We start from the raw sequence: 24,010 nt of genomic DNA on the forward strand, positions 1-24,010 counted from the left end.
TCCCTGGGAAATTTTCTTCTCAGGGTGTGAATCTGTAAAACCATGATAACAAGGGCAATCCTCAGCATTTGAATTCTGCCTCTTCTGATTCCTTAGCTATATGACTTTGCTCAAGTGATTGCACCTCTTTTAAAACTCCATTTTCTTATCTATATAATGGGGAAGACAGTCCTTACTTGGACCCATATGAGGAAAAGAGATGAGTTCTGAGAAGTGCCTTACACATCACACAGCAGCCATACAAGAAATGGAAGCTGCTTCATTCTGGATGATGGGGTAAGGGGAACTAATATTAATTCAGGGTATGCTATGTGTACATTCACTTTATTTTCATAATTTTATTTTATCTCCCATTTACCTTCAGGAGTAAATTTTTCTCTCCCCTACTTTATTTTTTTAAAGATTTTATTTATTAGAGGGAGAGAGAGAAAGAGAGCACGCACACAAGTTGGGGGAAGTGGCAGAGGGCGAGGAAGAAGCAGATTCCCCCCCAAGCAGGAATATCAATGTGGTGTCTGCTCCCAGAACCTCAAGATCATGACCTGAGCCAAAGGCAGACACCCAACCAACTGAGCCACCAAGATGCCCCATTACTCACTTTAAAGAGGGGCAAAATGAAGCTCAGAAAAATGAAGTCACTTAACCTGAAATCACAGGGTGAGCAATTAGGATTCACACTTGGGTTGGTCTGACTTGTGAGACCAAGTTCTTTTGCTCACACCCCATGGCTGATTGGTGCAGAGATCAAGGAAAGACCGAGTCTAAGGTTGCCAAATCTGTGGATGACAGTGGTTTGCAAACTAGTATTTATTTAAGTACCTCCTATGTTCCCTGGTCTGGGCTGGGTGTTAAAGAAAACACCAATGAACACCAGACTCGTTCCTTCTGCTCATAAAGAAGTGTTTAGCAACAAAATCAGATTAAATAATTAAGAACACAGAGAGATAGATATGCAGAACACAGCAGAGGAGAAGTTCTGGGTTTGTTAGAATGAACAACAAGGCTCCCGAGGAGTGTAGCTCCCTTCCTCTTTCTGATAGAAGGCTGATGAGGCAGGGGGCTGAAGAGGGAGTCCAGGGATAGAGATTCAGGCAGAAGATAACAAACTGGAAGTCTTGATAAAATTCCTCTCTTTAGGAAGCTGAGAGGGAAAGATACAGATTACTGACTTGTGGGGCTATGAAGTCAGGTAAACTGGGGTCTACCTCTACTTCATTTGGGAGCCCAAGTCAGGAAGATTGACACCCCTCAAGGCCAGGGACTTCCTGTGGAATTGGTGCAGTCAGGAGCCTGAGTTCTGGGGTCTCATTTTGGATTTAATGAGAGTAAATTTTGGAAACTTAGCTTGGATTTAGTCAGTATGCGGTCAATGTTAGTATGGTGTCATTTGGTAGAATTTATTTTAGAGTTTGTGTGAAGTGAAGGGTCAAGGTGGGGTGTGGAGTTGGGAAAATGAAGATGGGATGGGGAAAGAGTAGGACCTAGAAGTGAATATGAAATTTCAGGTAGAAATTGTGTTGGAGATGAGATAGAGCTGGAACTGGAGTCAGAATGTTAGGATTGGGGTGAGTTGTGGAGAACTCATAGGGAGGATGTCAGTGTGGGCTTCCTGGAATATTATTATAGTTTGTGATGGACATATGGTTTGAGTTGTGCATAGGTCAAGTTTGGGACTGAGGCTATGGTGACATTCACTTTTGGGTCAAGAATGAGTTTGATTTATATTTAGGGATTCAGAGTTTGGGTCAAGGTTTAATGTTGGTTGAGGTGTGAGTTATAGCTCGTGCTGACATTTGGAGTCAAAGACTTAGTCAAGAAATAGGTTCCAAGCTGAGGTATAAATTAGACTTGGGCAAGGATAAAGCAGAGTTAAGAGTTAGGTTTGGGTATGAATTGAGGTTTCAGGTTAAGACTTGGACTTGTGTCAAGACTGGTGTTGAGAACTGTGTCACAGTAAGGACTAGAGTTAGAATTATGCTTGAAGCCAGAGACTGAGGTCTTTCTCACCCCTCACAAGCACTTGATCATATCTGAACAGGTCTTCTCAATGAATGGCACCACCATGGCACCACCATCCTCAACAGACCTTGAAGTCTTTTAACATCTGACTCCCTTACCACATCCTACATTTAATCCATCCCAAGGCCTGTTGATTCTCTTTCCTAAGCACATACTGAATCCATCCACTTACTGCTATCTCCACATCCTAAATGGCCTTATCTAAGTGACCTAGCAATGGTCTCCTTATGGGTCCAAAACCCCTTAAAATCTACCCTTCATATAGCATGTAGTGTGACATTTTGCAGATACAAATCTTGTTATGTCACTCTTCTGACTAGAGTCCAAGTGGTTCACCATCATCCACAGGATAAAGTCAAACTCACATAGATCTTCATTGTCTGGTTCTAGTCAACCCTCAGTCTCTGAGCTCTATCCATAAGCCCCATTTCAGGACTTTTGTACATGCTATTTCTTCTAAAAGATATACTCTCCAGTCTCCTCCCATTTTATTCTAGTTAATATTTACTGCTCTTTCAACTCTTATCCTGTTGTCAACTCCTGGGTCCAACTCTCCGGGAAGTGCTTTCATAATACCCTGTGCCTATCCTTACAGCACACATTATATTGTAATTTTACATTTGCTTATGAATTATTTACCTATCTTTTGCCCTGCCCTGTCAGCGCCCTGAGAGAAGGGATTCTGTCCAGGTTTGTGTACCATTGTATCCTCAGCATCTAGCCCAGCCTGGAATATAGCTGGTGCTCAATATGTATTTCTTAAGTATATAAAGGATTGGATCTGAAAGACGGTGTGGGAGGGAGTCTGGGGAGAGTAGTTCTCTAGTTGGATTGGAGTGGTTTGTTGATTACTGTGGTTTCAAGATACAGATTCAAGTTAGAATTGGTTTGGATTCATGGTTTAGGATCAGATTTGAATTTAACTATTGAGGTCTTAGTAAGGAAGATTTTGGCTCTAGGAACCAAATACTCTGAATCAGATAGGAAACCCAAAGAAGTCTTGAGATGAATAGGCATCTATAGTTGGTTAATTCGCTAGCTCAGAGACCTCACCAAAGACCCCAATTACCTCCATGTCTCTGGCCACCTTCACTGTTTTGGCTTCGTCTGCCAGCCACTTTGCTCCATGGTTCCTGGAGGGTTGCCACAGCTCCATAATTTACATCGGGGACATCATCGGACAGAAGAAAAAAGAATTCTTCAGGTGTCTCCCCAGTGATCTTCCTCTCACTCCTTATTGTCCCTCATGTCCATTTCTAAACCAATCACTGGCAAGAAGAATATGGGTTTCCTGTTTGGGGCAATAAAATTTATCATCAAGATAAGGACAAAAGATCATCCAAGCAAAACCAGGGTGTTCATAGAAAGGCAGAAGGAGTGAATGCCTGGGCAAGCAACAATAATGCCTAGTATGGGTCAGATTATGGAACAAAGGTAGAACTGGGTTTGGGTCAGCCTTGAGATAAGATTTGGGCTGATAGCTGAGGAACCTATTACATTTTGGAGATCTGATTTAGAAGTGGGGGTCAATTCCACTTTTAGGAATTTGCCTCCAAATAATAATCAGACAATGTCCCATCTTACTAAAAGCTGAAGGCCTACATTGATCTTCAAGACTCTTTGTTCTTGGAGTCCTGTTATGTCTCTGATCTCATGGCCCGCCTTTGTTTCCCTTGCTCATTCATCTCCACTCAAATTTCCTCCCTGTTAGAACATTCTAGTCACACCCCTTGCCTAATTTACCTGCCGTTTGCTTTGCCTGGAACTCACGACCCAGATAATTACATGGATCCATTTGCCACCTCCTTCAAGATTTTGCTCAAATGTTACCTTCATGTGGAATCCTTCCAGTCATCATTCCAAATATTATAACCTCAGGGATCTCTGAGAGTCGAAGGACCCAATAACTCCCTATCTCTATTCCCGCTTTTATTTTTCTCCATAGCACTTCCCACCACCTAACAAACAATATATTTTATGTACTTATTTTTGTATTTCATGGCCTCCACCCAGTAGGAGAGCCTCTGTGAAGGAATTTTTGTCTGCTTTATTGACTGCTTGCTGTGTCCCCAGGAGTAGAACAGTTTCTGGCAGAGTAAATGCTCAGTGAATACTTGAAAAAAGCAGAGGAACAAAGAGGAATGTACAAAGACGTTCATTCCAGCTTTATTACAATGAAAACTATCCAAAATACACCAGTTTGAAACACAGTACACAAAGTATGGTTCAACCATAGAATGGAATACTATGTAATCCTTGGGAAGGAAGGGGAAATTTTCTAAAGATACTAGGAGGAAAATTTGTCAAAGGTATTTTACAGAGAAAAAAAGTTCTGTTACATAATGCTTAAGTAGAGAGTTCTTTGTTATAAACATAACATGGTAAAAATCTGTGTATAATATGAGAATGCAGACTAAATTGATAATAGTGAGCGTTTGGTACAGTGGGATTAGGGAAAGCGCTCTCTTTTTAATTCATATCCCTATATTAGGTCTGGGAGTGGGTTCAGGCCCAAAGACACTGTGGGGATCCAGCCTGGACAAATTCCCACAAGCCGGTCTGAATTAGGGTATAGGGTGTAGGCCACCCCTGAGAGGGAATGAGGACAAGAAAATGGCCCCAGACGAGGCCATTCCCTGAGCTCTGCAGTTCCTTGACTCTTGCTCCCACGGCCCCCCTAGGAGCCAACACCTGGTTTCATCTGCAGCAGCCACCAGACTTAGGGCCAGAATGGGCGGAGCGAACTAGCTGGGTACCGCCCGACCCCGGCCTAGAGAGGAAGGGTGGAGCAAGAATTGAGTGCGGCCAATTGCTTTCGCTGCCTCAGGGCTTCGAGATAACTGCGAGTGCAGGTTGGGGGCGTCTCAGAGCCGGCTCCTCCCGCACCCGAGGGCGCTGGGGGCGGGCGTGGGGGCGGGGGTTGTATAAGAGGGCCGCCCTCCACAGGGCTGGACACGCTTGGCTCCCAATTGAGAGTGGAGCCGAGATCACATCAGACCCTCCGGAGGTGAGAAGGGGCCTTATTCGGTGGGGGATGAAGCTTGCTCCTGCTTCTGAAAGGAGAGAGAGGCGTTGGAATCCTGGTTGTGAGAGATGAGGGACTGGAGGTCAGGAATTTGAGGTCTGTTAGGGAGAAAGGAACTGAGAATCTAGACTTGTGGATGAGGAGAGATGGGAACCCACATTTCTGAGTCCCAAGGGAAAAGGAGGTCTGGAGGCCTGGCCTCCTGGGTCTAAGTTGGGGAGGAACTGAGCATTTGGACTTTTAGGTCTGCTGGTCTGGGCTGGGGCCCAGACCCTTGGGTCTGGTGGAGGAGGGATGGGGGCTTGGACTCCTGCTTCCTGAACTCTTTGTCCTTACCAGCCCACGCAGGAGAGACCCTTGCTCTGCCTGGCAGCCCCAGGAGAGGCTCAGAGAGGTCACCATGGCAGGATCCCTTCTCTTGTCCCTGCAGTTCCTGCTACTAACCTTAGTCCTGCGATCTGCTGGCCAAGAAGGTGAGGGCTGGACTGGGAGGTTTGACTTCACCTCTGGGGCCTCCCACTGTCCACACTGACCCTTGCCAGGGCCCCCTCTCTCCAAGGACTTCCTGGGTCAGGACCCTCCTCCTGCAGCAGCTTCCTCCTGCCCCCTTTCTTCCTGCTTCCTTCTGACTCCCGGGGTCATCTGGCCTCCAGACTATCTCCTGCACTCATTGTCATTCCTATCAGCTTCTGGAGTTGCCTTCAAGCACGATATTCCTCCTGGTTTATGACCAGGCTCCCTCTGTCTCTCTCCATCTCCATGTCCCACTTTCTCTGCACTGTTCCTCGCTTCTGCCTCTGCATTTCTCATGCCTCTCTGTCTCTTTCCATCTTAGTCACCAAATCCATTGGCTGCTTCTTCAGCCCACTTGATGCTTGCTACCCATGTTTTCTTCCTTATCTCTATCCAACCCAAGGTGACAAGAGTGGGGAGAAGATTATTGATGGAGTCCCATGTACAAGAGGCTCTCACCCCTGGCAGGTGGCCCTGCTCAAGGGCGATCAGCTCCACTGTGGAGGTGTGCTGGTCAATGAACAGTGGGTGCTCACTGCCGCCCACTGCCTGATGAGGTATGTGGCAGGGACACTAGAGTCCTCTCTCTGGGTCTCTGTCCTCCTCCCTCGAGGTCCCTGTCCCTTCTCCCAATCATAGTGTTTCTCTCTAAATGTCACTCTGTTCTTCCAGTGAATACAACGTGCACATAGGCAGTGATCAGCTGGGTGACAATAGATCCCAGAAGATCCGTGCCACAAAGTCATTCCGCCACCCCGGCTACTCCACTCAGACTCATGTTAATGACCTCATGCTTGTGAAGCTAAGTAGACGAGCCAGGCTATCATCGAATGTGAGGAAAGTCAACCTGCCCTCTCGCTGTGAACCCCCTGGGACCACATGCACTGTTTCTGGCTGGGGCACCACCACCAGCCCTGATGGTGAGGCTGCCTCTGGGACCCTGGCTCCCAGCTCCCCCCCCTCAGACCCTGGAGACCAGGAGTCAGACCCCATATCATGACTTGAGTGTTGAGCCTCCAGTCCCCTCTCACTTTGGGGTCCAAGGCTCTTCCTCTGTCCATCAGCACTCAAGGGGCTGCTGGCCCAGGCCTCTGACTGACCTCCCCCCCCCCAGTGACCTTTCCATCAAAGCTCATGTGCACGGATGTCAAGCTCATCTCCTCCCAGGATTGCAAGAAGGTTTACAAGGACCTACTGGGAAAATCCATGCTGTGTGCTGGCATCCCCAACTCCAAGACCAACACCTGCAACGTGAGACTCCACCCATCCCTAGCCCCAGATCCCCTGCCTTTCCCTCCATCAACAATCTGGGCCCCTGACCTTGGTGCTGAGCAATTCTTTTGTACCCCCATTGCATCCCAAGGCCAGTTTTCCTAACTCTCTCTACTCTGCTCTCTTTCTGGGGCAGTAGTGGGAGCCCAGGAGGCTGGCATGACCCTGGGGATGGGGCAGAATGGTGGCAGAAAAGATGGGGTTAGGACAGGCAGAAGGTGAGTGAGGTACTGGCTTCAAGCCCAAACTTCAAGTAGATCCAAGATAAATCACATTCTACTAATGAAACATTAAAAAAAAATTAAATCCATGTGAAAAGTCCATGATGAACAAAATGCCAGAATTTTCGATGAAGAGCCATCAGTCTTACTGAATTGTTCATTTACCTCAGGCTACAGTAATGGTGCAGCACAGCACTGGCCTGACACTGTCTTTATCTGAAGTTGAGATACCGTGCTCATCATGGACTTTCTCATACTAAATCCGAGTTTTCTCAATCATTGCATTAAAATATTATTTACTGCAATTATTGAATCTTTGTGCCTGGAACTAATGTCTCCTCCACTTCATCCCAGTCCTGGTTTTAGGGAAGGAACTATCTCTCCCCCTTCTCTTTGTTCCCCCTTTCCTCATCTTTTTAACCTCCTCTCTGTATCTGAACGACATTGTCTTCCTCTCTTTGTGTGGGATCGATCTCTCTCTCTCTCTCTCTCTCTCTCTGCCCGGTCTCCGCCTGTGTCCAACTCTGCTCCTTCTTCGCCCCCTGCATTTCTGCTTCTCTCTCGCCCTCTTCCTTTTGCCTTCTCCTCTCCACCCTTCTTTCAGTATCCCACTCTCTTTGCTCACATGTACCCCTCCAGCCTTCAGGGGAGGTGGGACGGTGTGTGTGAGATATTGGGGCGGAATGGGACAGGGATGTCCTTTCTAGAGAATGGGCGGTGCGGCTCCCCTTTTTTCCCTGGTGAGGGCCTGCTTCATGAATATGCAAGCTGCGCAGTGGCATAGGACTTCACACTCCGGGAGTCCCACACAAAGGAGTTAGCGCACTTCTGTTGCTGTCTTGAATCTCTTAATAATTTTTTGAACACAGTGGCCGCATATTCATTTTGCATTGTGGTTTTTGAATTATATCACCTGTCCTGCCCTGCTTTCCAGGGCCAGTCTTTCCCCACCTTTCATGTGCAAAGGTCATGTACCCAGTCTCTGGAGATAACACTCCTTCTCCCTCTGGCTTGGCGCCAAGTCCTTAAAGGTGAAAAGTAAATGGGGCTCTGACCCCCCAGAAGCTCCACCTCCTTCCCAGTGATTGGTCCCATTGACCCAGGCTCAAGCCCAACTCTTCAGAGAGCAGGTTTGTTCTCTCCATGACAACACTAACTCCTGTTCTCCCATTGGCCCCCAGAGACCATGAATCTTTCCCATTGGCCAGGGTGGAAGTCCATGGTCTGCCCACAAAGACGTGATTAACTTCCGACAGTAGACAGGTCTGTCTGTGGTGTTTGCTCTGAAACTGAAACTAATTTGCTCTTTTTTCTCCAGGGTGACTCAGGAGGACCACTGATGTGCAAAGGTACCCTGCAAGGCTTGGTGTCCTGGGGAACTTTTCCTTGTGGCCAACCCAATGACCCAGGTGTCTATACCCAAGTCTGCAAGTATGTCAAATGGATAAAGGAGACCATGAGAAAGCATCGCTGATCTCTGCATGCCTCCCACCTCTCCATCCATACACCCTCAACCAGAAATTCACAGAAATAAGGACGTGATGAACTGTAGTCATATTTGACTTTACCTTTCCTCAAGGACAAATTTAAACCTCAGCAATACGACACGTGTGTAAACCAATCAAGTTAGCAAAGACTTAAAACCAGCATGAAACACAAAAACCTCAGTGCTGGTAGAGATGCAGTGAAACCAGCACTCTCAACTAATGGAACTGTAAATCGTGCCATTTTTGCGGAAGGCCGTTTTGCAAGGTGGATTGAGACACTTGTTGATCCTGTGACTCTAGTTGAGGAAGATACTACTCAAAAAAAGAGGGGAAAAAAAATCCAAAGTGTAGAGCAAGGTTTGAATTCATCACATTATTTATCATAGCAAAACAGTGGAAACACTCAACATGTCCCAGATTAGTGGATTGTTTATGTAAACAATAGGCCTGTTTGGGGCGGGATATTAGGAAGCTGTTAAGGATAATAACTTTGCAGAATTGTTAGTGCTATGCAAGAATGTTTGTTCTATCATGGAACATGAAAAAAGAAAGATACAAATGTGTGTGTAACTCTTGCTGTGCAAAATGAAATGTTTACAGAATAAAATCTGAAATACTAACACATATGAACTGCATTTGGTGGTAGTTGGGGGTGCCTCCTTCCTTTCATTTATGTTTCTGTAGATGTGTACTTTTGTAACTTGAAAACAAAAGTGGAAAATCTCTGAAGATCTAAGGCTGGGGAGGAGGAATCTCCTGCCTAGTGACCTGTTTCTATCCATTTCCCAGATTTCAGTTTTCTTCATCTGTAAAATGGGTTGGAGAGTGGAAGAGCAGGTCAAAAGGGAAGAAGGAAGAGTGAGGGAGGAGAAAATAAGTCTGTTTCATTGGGGTGGAAAGGGATACGAAAGTGTTCTGAGATTTTCACAGGTGGCAAACCAGGAGAGAGGGATATTTTAAGGAAGGATAGGACTGGCAGGTGGATGGGACACCAGGGTCCCACAGGAGCCCATCCAGAATGAGAAAACAGCATCCTGGGTGCTAGGGGAAGATGGGGGTGGAAATCTGGGTCGGTGGGCTCCTATTCTCAAAGAAGGCAGGGAAGGGGACTTCTGGAAGGGAGGAAGGAGGAGTCCCCTGTGACTCAGAGCCTGGCCATGTTCTTGGCTTCCTGCCATCAAAGGCTCCCTGGGCAGTCACACCTCAGACGCTGCTGACAGAGGGATCCTCTCCAGCCCAGGGATCACCCTCCTGCCTGTCTTTCCAGTTTCTCCCTCAGAATTCTCAGCCAGTGTCCTCCAGATCCTTCCACTCCTCATCTCATCTCCCTGAGAAGTCTCTCCTAGTTCTCCATTCCTCCATCCCTTCACATATTGCAGAAACCCTGCAGCCACGAACTCCCTGCACACAGGAGGCTAAGCCCCTTCCTGGCACAAAACATAGGAATCTACACCCTAGACCCTCCTCCGTCATACCTAACTTTCCTGCCTCCAGCACCTCCCCCCTCAGACTCATGGGTCCAGACCCTTGACTCTTCTTGCCTCTAGATCAGTGTCAAGGAATGTCAAGGGTTTTTAGTCATCTGTCCCCGTGAAGATCCATCAACTTCCCCTTCCCCCAGCAAACAACCTCAAATCAATATTCATCTAAAGTTCAAAAAAGTAATCAAATTACTTTTAGTACAATGCAATTGTACTAAATCAGCCTGGAGACACCTGGCCCTTCCTCTTGGCAGCTACTGCATACAAGTCTGGAGGTGGGTTGGTTTGCAATGACTTGGGATAGCACTTCTGTTGGATTTTTAAAAATAACTTCCTTTCTTTTGGGGCAGACAGTACAACATAGTAGTCAAAGACACTGACTACAGAACTAGGCTTCTTGGATTCCAGCACCACTTCGGGTACCTGTCAGCTACTTGCACATCACTTCCCCTTTCCCTTTCCTTCATCCTTGAAGTGAGAGAAGTAGCACCTATTTCCCAGGTCTGTTATGAAGGTTAAATAAATTTAATATTCAGAGAGTACTAGAACATTGCCTGACATAGAATAAGCTTTCAGTGAGTATTGGTTCTTTTCGTCTGTGATTTCCAGCACTATTTCCTGCTTACACTCTCATAAAGTTTTCTTATAACACATTTTTTTTTATTGAAGTCTTTTGTGGAGCATGTCAGTTTGGGGGAAAATCCCTGTAAATAATAATGTGTGGTACATGGCAGGAGCAAAACCTAAAAGGACACTGACAAAAGCCTGCAGTTGGGCACTTTATTCTCTCTTAAGAGGCTCTTAGAGGTGGAGTTCCTCGCCATCTATCACCTCCCTCCTTTCCCACGAGGCTCTCAACAACTCCTCCCAAACCCTCCCATCCTCTATTATGCTAAGGGACATCCAGCTGCAGTGCCAAAAGATGGGCCATGTCCATCTCCATGCTGGAAGCTGGGTTCCAATCCAAAAGATCCCACCATTTCCTGGTGTTGGACATTGAGCAATTAACTTCCTTCTCTGAATCTCAGTGTTCTTTTTTTGTAAAATGGGAGTGGGTGTAATGAAGACATTTTAGTCATTTGGCCAACATTTCCTAAGGCTTCCTCTGGGCCAGGTCCCGTGAGGGCACCTGGGACACAGGAGGGTGAGTCAGCTTCAGTGCCTATCCTCAAGGAGCTCACCACCCAGTGGGAGAGATAGATATGAATCCACATGCTCACGGTCCAGGGTGACTTGAGGGTTGCACCTGCTGTGGGAACTTGGGTGAGAGAGTGACTAACCCAACTGCAGGGGGTGGGAGTTGGGTGGTGTTCAAGGGAAGGTTTCCAGAAGGAGATGATGTCTAAGCAAAGACTTGAAGGACAAGTTGTGGTCAGGAGAAGGTGAGAAGTGCATTTGGAGAGGGGGAATAGCATGGATGAGGCCCAGAGGTGAGAAAGCAATCTTCGCAGCTGGAACACGAGACCCGTGGGCAGAGCTGGGCTGTGCACTGCGGCAGCTGCTCACCTTGGTGGCTCCTAACTTGTGGAATGTGGCAAGTTCCAACTGACACGTGCTGTGAGGGGAAGGCATATCAGATTCCAAACATTCACTGCACACAAAATAAGAAGACAAACTATCTTTAATATGTTCTTATTTTGGTTTCACATTGCAATTTTGGATGTATTGGACTAAATTAAATACTAAGATGAACTTCTGTCTCTGTTTTTACTATTTTCTTCTTATTTTTTAAGTAGGGTTAGGGTTAGCTCAACATGGGATTTGAACTCACGACCCTGAGATCAAGAGTCGTGAGATCAAGAGTTAGACGCTTAACCAACTGAGCCACCCAGGCATCCCATCCTTTTACTATTTAAAAAAATGGCTACTAGAAAATTTTTAAGTGCATTTGTATTTGGCAATATATTTCTATGTTGTGGATGCTGAAGGTCTTCCAACAGCCAGCTGAGGGGATGGGACTTTGTCGCAGGGGTAATGGGGGAGCCAGGGCAGTGTTACGAGCAGGAGAGGGGCACAGTCAGCTCTGGGTGCAGGAAGGGCCCTCTGGGGTCAGGTGAAGGATACAGAGAAAGGGGAAGAGCCCAAGGTGATGGTCCAGGTGGGAGAGGAGCAGGTCTGGGCTGGCGCTAGGGTCATGGCGATGGAGAGGAAGGGCTGGGCCAGGCTGTAAGGGATCCAGCTAGGTGTCCAGGAGGATGGTGGGCTCTGAGAAGATGCCCAGTTCAATGGGAACATGGGTATGAAGGACCTGGGGGAAGTTGGGGACAGAGGAACAACCGGAGAGTATGTCGAATGCCAAATATTGATTTTCATCCCCCAGTGCCAGGCCTGAGCTGGTGCTGAGATGGACATTACTGATATCAGTTGTCCTTATCTTCAGTGACTTCCTCACATTTTCCTCCTCATGCCCCATGCTCATCACATCCATCCTCCTCTCCCTCCCCACGGCTGCCACATGCCAGGCTTTCTTGCCCCACTTCTCCTCACCAACGCCCAACACTGGGCACAGCTTTCAAGGTCCAACTTCACAAGCACCTCCTCAAATCCTCCTGGGTCCCTCCACAGCTGCTGGGGCCGGGGCCCCCATCTCACACTCCCACATCACTCTCAAGTGTTCTTGTATTCCTGCTTATTTCCAAGCCTCTCCCTAGGTGTTGAATCTCATTGGAAACCCTCCTGTGTCCCACTGGCTTCCCCACTGCTATCTTGCTTCTGGGCAGAGGCACAGGCTTCTGATGGAAATGCAGGGGAAGCCAGGGGAGGATAAGCAAACCAAGATGTAGAGAATGTCAAGAGACTCAGAGAACTGGAAGAAAAGCAGAGAGAGATACAGAGAAAAAGCTGGGGAAAGAGGGACAGAGACACAAATAGAACCTGAGATGAACACAGGAAAACAGGAGGGGCCGTGGGAGGAGACATGGAGACAGCTCCACCACGGCCAGGGAGAGAGGTGGACAGTGAGATCTCACAGGTGGGCAGGCTAGGAGCAGGGGAACCAGGAGGGTCAAATGTCCTGATATCTGGCAGAAGTGGGTGGACAATGAAAGGACAGCAACAGGACTGTCAGACGGGGACAAAGGGAAGCTATTGACATAGCCGCCTGCCTGCCCGGAAGAGAAGTTGAGAAACGGAGCTGCTGGGAGCATGGCACTGGGTCCTGGGGGCGGACAAAGCCCGATTGTCTGAGGCCCCTTTCCCCATAGCGCTGGGCCTGCGCCCCAGCCCAGGGCAGGGGCGGGAGCCAGCTTGGTGACACATGCTTTCTCACTGGCTTGCTGTCTACAGTGGGGACACGGAGGTCGTCAGCAATCACAGAGGGACTTACGGGCAGGTGCGTGAATCACCCCAACCCCACTGACCCGTGCTGCCTGGTTTTCAGTGTCTGAAGGCAGCACATCCAGGAGTGAGAGTCTGCAGGCCTAAAGTGCTCACAGACAGAGGTGGGGGGGATTCCTGCATGCCAGAGGGCACTGGTCACTTGCCTGGGTATTGGTCTTCAGACACCTTGCTCAAGGACGTAGAAGTCTAGGGACTGAGAACAAGCCCCCATCTTTTCTTTAGACTCAAAAGTGCAGGTGCCCAGGTCCTTCTCCTGAAGATCTAGAATTCTAGACTCCTCCTTCAGACCCTGGATTCTGGACCCCTAGCCTCGCCTCTCTTCAGGCCCGGGAGTCCAGATCCCCAGTGCACTCAGGGACTAGTGCTCCCCTCCCTGGAAGCCCAGTCAGGGGTCACCAAGAGTAAAACCATGGGGAGATGGGGAAGTAAGGAATGTGTGTGGGAGGTCTGGGTGAGGAGGAAAGGGTGGGGCAGCCTCCTGCCTCAGGGACCTGGGGAGATAGGGGTTAAAAGGAAGAACCAGGAGTGTCTGTGGACGGAGAGCAGCCTCTTCCAGGGAGGCCAGGAAGCCCAGGTGTCTGCCTGGGCCCCACAGCCCATACATCTTCTGCTGTCTGTCTCTGTGGCTCTGGCTCCTGGGCATCCTCTCTGCTTTCAGTTTCTGGTCTCTCCCCACAACTCCCTGCCTTTCTGATTCTCTTTGCTCCTTTGTCTCTCTGCCTGTGACACGTGCTATCCCTATCCCAACCCAAGAGCCCCTCGGCCAGGAGTCCTCTGGACCCTCAGGCAGCTGGCCCCCAGCAGGTAAGATCATGCTGCACCCCAGAACCTCCAGATGTGGGGAAAGCAACACAGTGAGCACAGAAGAAAAATCCCATGGGGAGAGAAGAAGGTCAGGACTCTTCCTGGGCCATCCCCTCTTGTTGGCAGGCGGGCATGCTGGAGCCCAGAGAAATAAGAGACGCATAATGTGAGCCACAGAGCACCACGAGTGGTTCTGGGTTCTTACTTAACCTGCCTTCATGGGACCCCAGAATGGAAGATGTGGTTAGAGTGACAGGAGGCCAGGGGAAGGATGGAGGTCAAGGGTCAGGAAAGCATGCAGGTGGGGAGAGGGGGGAAATGAAGGAGGTGGGGACTTGAGAGGGGGACTGAGGAGCATTTGGTTTCCCTTCTCAGGAATGGGCATGAAGACGCTGATTGTGGCACTGGTCCTGATGGCTGCAGGTGGGAAGACAGGGGATGGGATGGAATGGGGTGGTTGGGTGGGGGGCGGGTAGGGGCTGCTGATGGGAAACTTTGGACCTTGGGGTAGGGATTCACACAGGTATGGAGGCAGGGTGGGCTTGGAGTGAGGGGGAAGCAGGAGGCTAGTTTAGGGATGGGGGTGCGGACAGAAAGGAGGTGTGAGGGAGTCTAGAAGGTGGGGAAAAAATTGAGGATGGGGTGGAGTGGAGATGACCTGGAACACTGGGATGGCATTGGGGTTCACCTTGGGGGATTCGCCTGGTGTCTCCTTCTCCCTGACTCAGACCCTTCCTCTCTCAGCCTGGGCCGAGGAGCAGAATAAGGTGTTGCATGGTGGACCCTGTGAGCAGACGTCTCACCCCTACCAAGCTGCCCTCTACATGTCAGGCCACTTGCTCTGCGGAGGGGTCCTCATTCACCCGCTATGGGTCCTCACCGCTGCCCACTGCAAAAAACCGTGAGTCTCCACTCCATGAATGAGGCCTGATTGCAATGAGACCCTGGGGGTGTCTTACAGATTTCAGGCACGAAGAGACACCTACATCCCTCTGTCCCAAACCAAGGCCATCTGATAACGAGGTTCACCTGGCCAGTACTTAACTGAGCATTACCTATCTGCCAGGCCCTGTTTGAGACCCTGCAGATACAGCAGTGAAGAAAACAAGCACAATTTCTGCTTTTATGGACTGACCTTGTAACTGGGGAATCAGATGGGGCAGGACCCTATAGACAGCAATGGAGTGATGGATTTCAATCTAAGTGAGGTAGGGAGCCAGTGGAAAATTTCAGTCAGGGAAGCAGCAGGATCTGACTTACATTTTTAAAAAGATTTTATTTATTTATTTATTTGTCAGAGAGAGAGAGAGAGGGAGAGAGAGATAAAGACAGAGACAGAGACAGAAACAGAACACAAGCAGGGGGAGTGGGAGGCAGAGAGAGAAGCAGGCTTCTCGTTGAGCATGGAACCTGATGTGGGACACGATCCCAAGACCCTGGGATCATGGCCTGAGCTGAAGGCAGATGCTTAATGACTGAGCCACCCAGTCTTTAAGAGCATCTTGACCACCACGTGGAAAGTGGGCTGGGCAAGGGGAGATGAAGGAAGGGATGCACGAAGAATGACCTAGGATGATGGTTTGGACCAGGAGATGGAGGATAGTTGAAAACCTTGGGAGATATTTTGAGACCAGCGGGATTCAGTGATGTGGGATGGAAGAAGCAGAGCTGACCAACCTCTGGGTATTTGACTCAAACAAATGGATGTTCTGTTGTGTCTTTCTGATCCAAAGGAAAGGGAAATAGAACCAGTATGGACATGGGCGGAGGAGGGTCAGACATTTTGTTCTAGCCAAGGTGAGTCTGAGATACCAGGGAGATGTCAATGAAGCATGAGAGTAAGCTCCTGGTGCTCAGAGGAGAAGTCAGACCTGGAGGGAAACATTAAGGGGTCATCCACAAATAAGTGGTATTTAAACACAGGACGGGATGAGATCATCTAAAAAGCAAGCATAGGTTGAAAAGCATAGAGGGACTAGGACTAATCCTCAGAGAACTAATGATCACTAGTTAGGTTAACAGTTTCTATTTTGTTCAGTGCTAACTACCAGCCAGGTGCTGAGTTAAGCAGTTAATATACATTTCCTGGAAACTTCACAACAAGGGAATCCTGGTCCCATTTTGCAGATGAGGATACTGAGGCTCAGGGAAGCAGTAAGTGGCAATTGAAGTGTTTGGAAACCAACAGGTGCCACTTCCTACTGTGGGAGGAGGGGTTAATCCTGCAAGGGTATGGACTCAAGGACCCCAGGATGGTCTCCCCCACACTTGACATCACTCCCGACATTCTCTCATTCGTCCATCTGGTGCACATTGATCAAAGCATCTGCTCAGTGCCAGATTTGAGGTGGGCAGTGGGGATTCTGTAGTAGGTGAGAGAAATACACAGAGCCTCTGACCTTAGGAGCACAGAAGCAAAAAGGCACAGAATGATAATTCTTTAACAAACAAGCCCTCGAAAAATCATATAATTACGAATTACCCCAAGTCCAGTGAAGGAAAAGAATAGGGATGGCTCCCTGAGAGAAAAGAACAGAGATACCTACTTTGAATGGAGGAGGGTGTCAGGAGGGACCTTCTGATGAGATGAAGTCCAAGCTGAAGCATGGAAAATGAGAAAGGGTAGACAAATGAAGAAGGGGGACAAACATTCACAGCAGAAGAAATGCAAAGACAAAGTCCCTGAGGATGAAACTGTCTGGAGTGTTCTAAGAAAGTTACCTGTTGACAATGAGACAGGGGATGGTGGAACGAGTTTTATTCCAAGGGCAACGGGGAGCCATGGGAGAATTTTGAGCAAGGGACTGACTCTTTGATCCATTTCACAAATATTTGTTGGACATTTATTGTAAATATGATAGACATAGATGAGACACTGAGGATGCTGTATCTGAACAAAACAAAAATCCCACCTTGATATTCTAGAGCTGTGCCACCTAATATGATAGACAAAAATGGCCAATTAAATTTACATTAAGGAAAATACAATGAGATGACAAATCCAGGAGCCAAAGGACAAGTGCTCAGTAGCAGTAGTGTCTAGTGTCCACTGTATCAAACAGCTGCATGACTGAGGAAGTTCTATTGGACAGTGTTGCTATGGTAGGAAGAGAGATAATAAAATCAGTAAATATTTAACAATACATAGATAGTATATCTGATGGTGATGGTAGATTCTTGGATGACAAAAAAAAAAAAAAACCAACAACAACAGGAAGAAAGGACTTGCCTGTTAGGGTAGGTATTTGCATTTTAATTTGATCATCAGAGAAGGCCTCACAGAGAAGGTGACATCTTGAAGGAGGTAGGGGAGGAAGTCATGCAGATATGTGGGAGAAAGAGTTGCTGGCAGAAGGAAGAGCCAGAGCAAAGGCCCTGAGATGAGAGGATGACTGTTGTTTCAAGGAAAGGCAGGGTAGCCAGTGTGCCTGGAGCAGAAGGAGAGAAGGAGAGAGTGGGAGAAGGTAATATTTGAGAGGTGATGGGGGTAGGATGTGCAGGACCTTGTGGGCCAGAGTGAAAACTTCAACTTTTACTCTGAGTAAGATGGGAGTCATTGGAGGGTTCTGAGCCGAGGAGAGACAGGAGGAGGTGGGATATTTTATGTTGTTAAAATTTCTCTGGTTGTTTTGTGGAGGGTAAATTGTGGAGGGGCAAACACAGAAAAAGGAGTCTGGTGGGGTGCCTACTGCCATAATCCCAGTAAGAGATGATGGCTCCAGACCAAAATGGTAGCAGTGAGGGAGGTGAGAAGTGATCACATCCTGGATATACCTTGGAGAGCCAAAAAAGACTTCTGCGCAGCTTGAAACAAAGAGAGTCAAGAATAGTCTCCAAAGTTATTCTGCAAGGATGGAGTTGTCCTTTCCTGAGCTGGGAAGACTGTGAGAGGAACAGACCAGATAGCTTGTGGTACCACCAGGCTACCCCCATCTCCCATCACAGTCCTTTCCCGAGTCTCAGTGGCAGCCCAAGGACTCCAGGTAAGACCCAGCTCTCTTCTTTCCCAGGAATCTTCAGGTTTACCTGGGAAAGCACAATCTTCAGCAAAGGGAGAGTTTCCAAGAGCAGAGCTCTGTTGTCCGGGCTGTGGTCCACCCTGGCTACAATGCTGCCACTCATGACCAGGACATCATGCTGTTGCGCCTGGCTAGACCCGCCAGATTCTCTGAACGCATCCAGCCCCTCCCCCTGGAGGAAGATTGCTGGGCCAACCATGCCAGCTGCCACATCCTAGGCTGGGGCAAGACAGCAGACGGTCAGTAGGGGGAGGGTGATGGGGAAGCAGGCCGAAGCTTAGCCCATTAGGTGGGCTAATGGTGAGGGCCAGTGGGGCAGTGTGTCAGTGGGGAGGGTTGGCAAATATGGGAGTTGAGTGAAGGAGTGAACAGCCAGTGGAGAAAGTAGCCCCACAGGTGAATGGTATGGAGAGATATGCCGTAAGATGAAGGATCAGTGAAGAGGGAGTGTCAGTGGGGAGATGCTAATCAAGAAGGAGGCCAAAAAAAGCGGGGGTGGGGGGAGGCCAGTGATGGAAGCGGACCAATCAGTATGCACAGACAACTAAAAAGCAATAATGGAGAAGGGACTAATGGAAGAAGAGAAATCAATAAAACAGGGCAGCCAGCTGAAAGATACAAATTGTGAGTACAAGTGGAGTGGAGTGAGATAATGGGGAGGAACCAATTGAGGAAAGATCAGTGATCAACAGGAGTCAGTAGAAGAAGGACTGGTGTAAGAACAAGTCTAGAAGGTCAGTAGGAACCCCGGAAGATAGGTCGGTGAGTGAAGGGCCAAAAAAGGAAGATGGACTATTGAATGAAGGGCCAATAGGAAGGGAGAATGTATAGTGGAGGGTGGGTTCATTTAGGATAGGACCAATGAGGGGAAGGTGGACCTTTGGATTAAGGACCAATAAGAAGGGAGGGCCAATGGGGGATAATGCCACCGGTTAGAAAAGAACCAATGGTCAAGTGTTGACCTATCAGGATGAACCAACAGAAAAGAAGGGTCCAATGCAGAATGAAAGGGTGGAGGAGGGACTAATTGAAGAGAGACTAGAGGTGAGCTGCGACTACTGAAGAAGGTGGGACTAGTGAAAAAGACAAGTAGAGGCAGGACCTAATAGAAAGGGCAAACCAATAAGAAACGAGGCCTAGTGGAGAAGGGACAATTAATGAGAAAGGCAGGCCAATGGGAGGAAAGGATAATGTAAAGAGGGACCAATCAGGAGCCAGGGCCAATGGAAATGGGTTTTTATGAATGAAAGACAAATAAGAAGAAGGAAACCAGTGGGGAATAGAGACCAGTAGGGGAGAGAGGACTTAACGAGATTGGAAGATCGCTGGGGAGGACCTGGGAAGGACAGACTGTGAAGTGAGCCTGGCCCTTCTCTCTCTGTAGGTGGTTTCCCTAACACCATCCAATGTGCATACATCCATCTGGTGTCCCGTGAGGAGTGTGAGCGTGCCTACCCCAACCAGATCACCCAGAACATGGTGTGTGCCGGGGATGAGAAGTACGGGAAGGATTCCTGCCAGGTGAGGCCACCAGGACCTTCGGGCTACATAGCTGAGGTCAGAGACGGGGAGAGAGAAACTCACAGACCAAAACAGAGCTTTGCAGAGACATGCTGGGAGAGAATCCCAGGGAGAGAGTCTCAGCTGGCCACTCGGAGACACAGCAAGGAACAGGCAGAGATATAAAGACAACCAGCAGAGACAGGACATGCAGAGACAAGGAGGGTGATACAGAGATCAAGAACCAGAGAGACACTGTAAGGAGGCAGACAGTGTGAGGGGACCATCCTTCCTCAAACAGGGGCTGTCCTGTTTAGACCTGACCAAGTTTTGGAGGTAGGGGGACCACAGCTGGGGAGAGACAGGGCTCCATCCCCACTCCCAAATGCCTCCTTTATCTTGGTTTTTTTTTGTTTTTGTTTTTGTTTTTTTGTTTCCACTTCATCCACTGGGTGTCTCCTATTTATGCCCAAATTTACTCCAGTCCACTGAGGGACATGAAGAGACCAGTCAAGAGGGAGAACAGAGCTCAAGACGGAGCCCAGAACAGTGTTACAGAGCAACTTGGACACAGAGAAAAGACTAGCAGACAAGTCCCATTTCTGAAGCTATCTTTTCTCTCCCCAGTTTTGTGGAGATACAGTCAGCACACATACATCAGTGTAGAAGTTTCAGGTATAGAGCAGGATGTAATTCCGTAGGTGTGGAATGATCACCATAGTCAGCCCAGTTAGCACCCAACATCACCTGTGGATTCAATAAGAAGGGGAAGCAAAGCAAAGAAACTGAAAAGAAAAATTTTGCTTCCTTGTGATGAGAGCTCTTAGGATGCACTATCTTAACAAGCTTCCTAGACATCACACAGCAGTGTCGACGATAGTCACTATGCTGTGCATTACACCCCTGGCACTTACCCATCTTGCAACTGGAGTGCCATTCTCTCTTTAGATGCCTTTCTCTCTACTCTTGCCTCTTTATATGTATATTTACATATATAAACATAACTATTATATGAATAGATTTATAGAAATAATGCATAAGTAATGAAATGTAAAACCATGCACACAATATATTTTATTGTATGTATGTATGTATGTATATATAGATATTATGTGTATAATATACATATATATTTCTCTCTGTCTCCTCTTCACTCTGCACTTCCACCTCTCTCCATAACTCTCAGTCTGCCTCCTCCTCTTCCTCCTCCTTCTTCTTCTTTTAAAGATTTTATCAATTTATTTGACAGAGAGAAAGCACAAGCAGTGGGAGCAGCAGAAGGAGAGGGAGAGGCAGGGTCCCCACCAAGCAGGGTGACCAAGACAGAGCTCTCAGTCTCTGTTCCTAATCTCTATTCTTTTTCTCTTCTTTTCTCCCCGCCTTTCTGGATCTTGATGTTCTCTCTATTTCTCCACATTTCTGAGTCTCCCTCACACTCTCCATTTCCGTCTGTGACTGTGTGTGTGTCTATCTGCCTCTTTGTCCCCAAGGCTATCCATCTCTGAGTTTCTCTCCCTCTCCTTCTCTACATGTCTCTGTGTGTCCTTCTGTTTCCCTGTGTTTCTTTCTTTCTCAAAGATTTTATTTTTAAGTAATCTCTACACCCTACAACCCCAAGATCAAGGTCACATGCTCTACAGAGTGAGCCGGCTAGGCGGCCCTGTCATTCTGTCTTTTTCTCTCTGTGTATTTCTGTATCTGATTCTCTCCCTGTTTCCCACAGGGTGATTCCGGGGGTCCGCTGGTGTGTGGAGACCGTCTCCGAGGCCTTGTGTCATGGGGTAATGTTCCTTGTGGATCCAAGGAGAAGCCAGGGGTCTACACCGACGTCTGCAGATATGGCCGCTGGATCCGAAAAACCATTCAGGGCAACTAATCCTGACATGTGACATCCAACTCTTGACCTGTGGCCCCCACTTGCTGGCTCCACAATATCCCTGACCAAGACTTTGCCTTCCCCCCACCTGCCTAGACCCAACCCTTAATGCTTAATAAAAGCAGTGACATGACAGTACAAATTCACCCTGGTTTTACCCCAGCCCCATCCTTGCATCACTGGGGACAAGTGAGGATGTGGGCTAAAGTCTTACCCCACCGGTAGGAGAATACAGGAATACCCCTTCCAAGCATCTCTCCCTCCTTGATTATTCAGTGGGTTCGACTTCTTCCTACAGAGGAGTGGTCACGAGTCAGGCAAAACCTGAGTTGGAATCCCAGCTCTGCCCTCTGCTAGTTGTGTACCCTTGGGAAGGGCCTCCCTTCACTGTGCAGATCTCATCTGTAAAGTAAGGATAATAAGAGTATATTCCTTACAGGGCAGTGGTTGTTTTGGGGAGGATTCAAGATTTCCGAAACGTGAAACACATACAACGGTGCCTGGCACACTTGCTTAAGCAATAAAGAGTGGATTTTATTCTTAGAAGTGCTTTTTTGCTTTTATCCCACTTCAGCCTCTCTCAAGTCTAGACGTTCTTTGTTCCCTTTTATAGCCCAATTTCATTTCTCCTCCCCTCCAGGAAGACATCTGTGAGTACTCCACCTTGGACTAGACTTCCTGGTGGCTCTTTCCCCCAAACTCCTTTTGTAGCAGTGAAAGAAGTGAGGGGAGAAGGCTGGGAGACCACTGTATGTGGGTAGGGGGTGGGAGAGAAGGTGGGAGAGCAGAGCTGGGGCCAGATCCCAAAGGACCACAGACCCCAGACTGAGAGAATAAAACTTTCTCCTGAGGTCAGTGGGGAGCCATGGAAGGCTTGTGAACAAGAGCAGCACTGAGACCTTGTAGGGGATGGACCAGAGGAGAGAGACCGGAGGCCAGAGAGGAGGTCAAAGTGATGGTGCAGGAAAAGAAGAGGGATGAGCTGGGGCCAGGCAGTCTGGAGAAGGAGGCTGCATTGGAGGTCACTGTATGGAGAGGGTTGGGTGGATGATGTTCATTGTCATAAAAGGGACAACCTATAGAAAGTCATGGGGGTGTGAGAACACCTGGTGTGCCCCAGAGATGGTGAATCATCCAGAATGGTGAAGCTGGAGTTTGAGGTGGGAGAAGTGGGTGGCATGGCTGGAAGCGTAGGTTACTGGAAGATCATGTTGACTTTGAGTGCCAGGAAGAAACATGTGGCCTAGAAAGAGCTACAGGCTCAGATCTGCACACTAGAAAGATCTTGCTGCAGCCCATTTGAGGGGGACAGCAATGGGTAGGAAAGAGGAGAGATGGGATGTCCCCAGAGAAATGTGGGTTAGGCTTCTGCATGCTCTCTGGGCTGCTTCCACAGATGAGCACCACGCATGATCCCTAACTGATGTACATGCCTCTATCTCAAGTCCCAGGACTGTCCCTGTCCTCAGAGAAGCCTTTTTCTCTACAACCTTTCCTGCATCTTCTGTGAGGAAGGCAAAATAACCTCTAAGCCAGGGGTCCTCCCAGCAAAGCAAGTGGGACAGTTAGGAGCTCCCAGAAAGAGAGAAAGAGAGAGAGAGAGAGAGGGAAAAGATGGCCCTACATGGAGGTTGGATTTAAGAACAGAGAAATATTCAGGAAAAGAGGGAGAATCAGAAACAACAATTCATTTGTTTTGATATTTATTGCAACCTTATTTTGCCCAGCACAGCTTAGAATGAAATCGGACTTCATTAAACAGAGAAACAGCTAGATGTTCAAAGTCAATGGTGTGTCATTCTGTGATGGGAGAGTTATGTGGTCTGAAGACAGAAGGAGCATTTTACTATTCTTTTTTATTTTTTAAAGATTTTATTTATTTATCGGGGGGGGGGGAGAGCGAGCACAGGCAGACAGAGTGGCAGGCAGAGGCAGAGGGAGAAGCAGGCTCCCTGCTGAGCAAGGAGCCCGATGTGGGACTCGATCCCAGGATGCTGGGATCATGACCTGAGCCGAAGGCAGCTGCTCAACCAACTGAGCCACCCAGGCGTCCCCAGAGGGAGCATTTTAAAAGAACAAAGTCCCTCGGTTGCAAAGATCTTCAGATTTGGAGAAAAAGCACATGTCTTAAGAACCAAAGCAAGGTGAAAGTTAATCAAGACACATGATGGGAGGGAGTGGCGGATCTTTATGTGTATGTGGAAATACTCAGTCATGTGAATGGCCCGCCTTGACCAATCCCTTCTAAAGATTTTGAATGATAAATAGGGCCATGAAATGCACCAGAGTCACCAGGAGGAACCAGTCAATGAATGTCCAGAGCAAAATCAACTTCAATTCATTAAGAGAGAATTATCTTCTTCAATGGATACAATGAGTAACACTTACTTAGTACATGACAGGCACTGGTCTAAGGGTTTTATCTATTAACTCATTTAATCTCATAGGTGCTAA

The 24,010-nt window shown here is 48.0% G+C and overlaps 2 protein-coding genes across 3 annotated transcripts; both read left to right on the forward strand.

Annotated features, from left to right (window-relative positions):
• Positions 1 to 4,963: 4,963 nt before the first annotated feature.
• On the forward strand, positions 4,964 to 9,157 carry KLK7 (kallikrein related peptidase 7). The gene is made up of 6 exons (XM_004767166.3): positions 4,964 to 5,026; positions 5,384 to 5,517; positions 5,961 to 6,114; positions 6,230 to 6,477; positions 6,672 to 6,808; positions 8,369 to 9,157. Exons 2-6 carry the CDS (start codon positions 5,445 to 5,447, stop codon positions 8,522 to 8,524), a joined length of 768 nt encoding a protein of 255 aa, XP_004767223.1. The 5' UTR covers positions 4,964 to 5,026; positions 5,384 to 5,444; the 3' UTR covers positions 8,525 to 9,157.
• A 4,093-nt stretch (positions 9,158 to 13,250) lies between these two features.
• Positions 13,251 to 22,082, forward strand: KLK6 (kallikrein related peptidase 6). 2 transcript variants are annotated; one of them, XM_004767168.2, is made up of 7 exons: positions 13,251 to 13,349; positions 14,111 to 14,161; positions 14,537 to 14,584; positions 14,906 to 15,062; positions 18,172 to 18,419; positions 19,565 to 19,701; positions 21,404 to 22,082. In XM_004767168.2, the coding sequence occupies exons 3-7, from the start codon at positions 14,539 to 14,541 to the stop codon at positions 21,554 to 21,556; spliced, it is 741 nt and encodes a 246-aa protein (XP_004767225.1). In that variant the 5' UTR covers positions 13,251 to 13,349; positions 14,111 to 14,161; positions 14,537 to 14,538; the 3' UTR covers positions 21,557 to 22,082. The 2 variants fall into 2 exon arrangements, with proteins under 2 accessions (XP_004767225.1, XP_004767224.1); XM_004767167.2 differs by lacking the exon at positions 14,111 to 14,161 and having other exon boundaries at positions 13,261 to 13,349.
• The last annotated feature ends 1,928 nt before the right edge of the window (positions 22,083 to 24,010 follow it).

This window comes from Mustela putorius, unplaced genomic scaffold (assembly GCF_011764305.1).
Source record: "Mustela putorius furo isolate JIRA1106 unplaced genomic scaffold, ASM1176430v1.1 tig00000196_pilon_pilon_pilon, whole genome shotgun sequence".
Classification (NCBI taxonomy): Eukaryota; Metazoa; Chordata; class Mammalia; order Carnivora; family Mustelidae; genus Mustela; species Mustela putorius.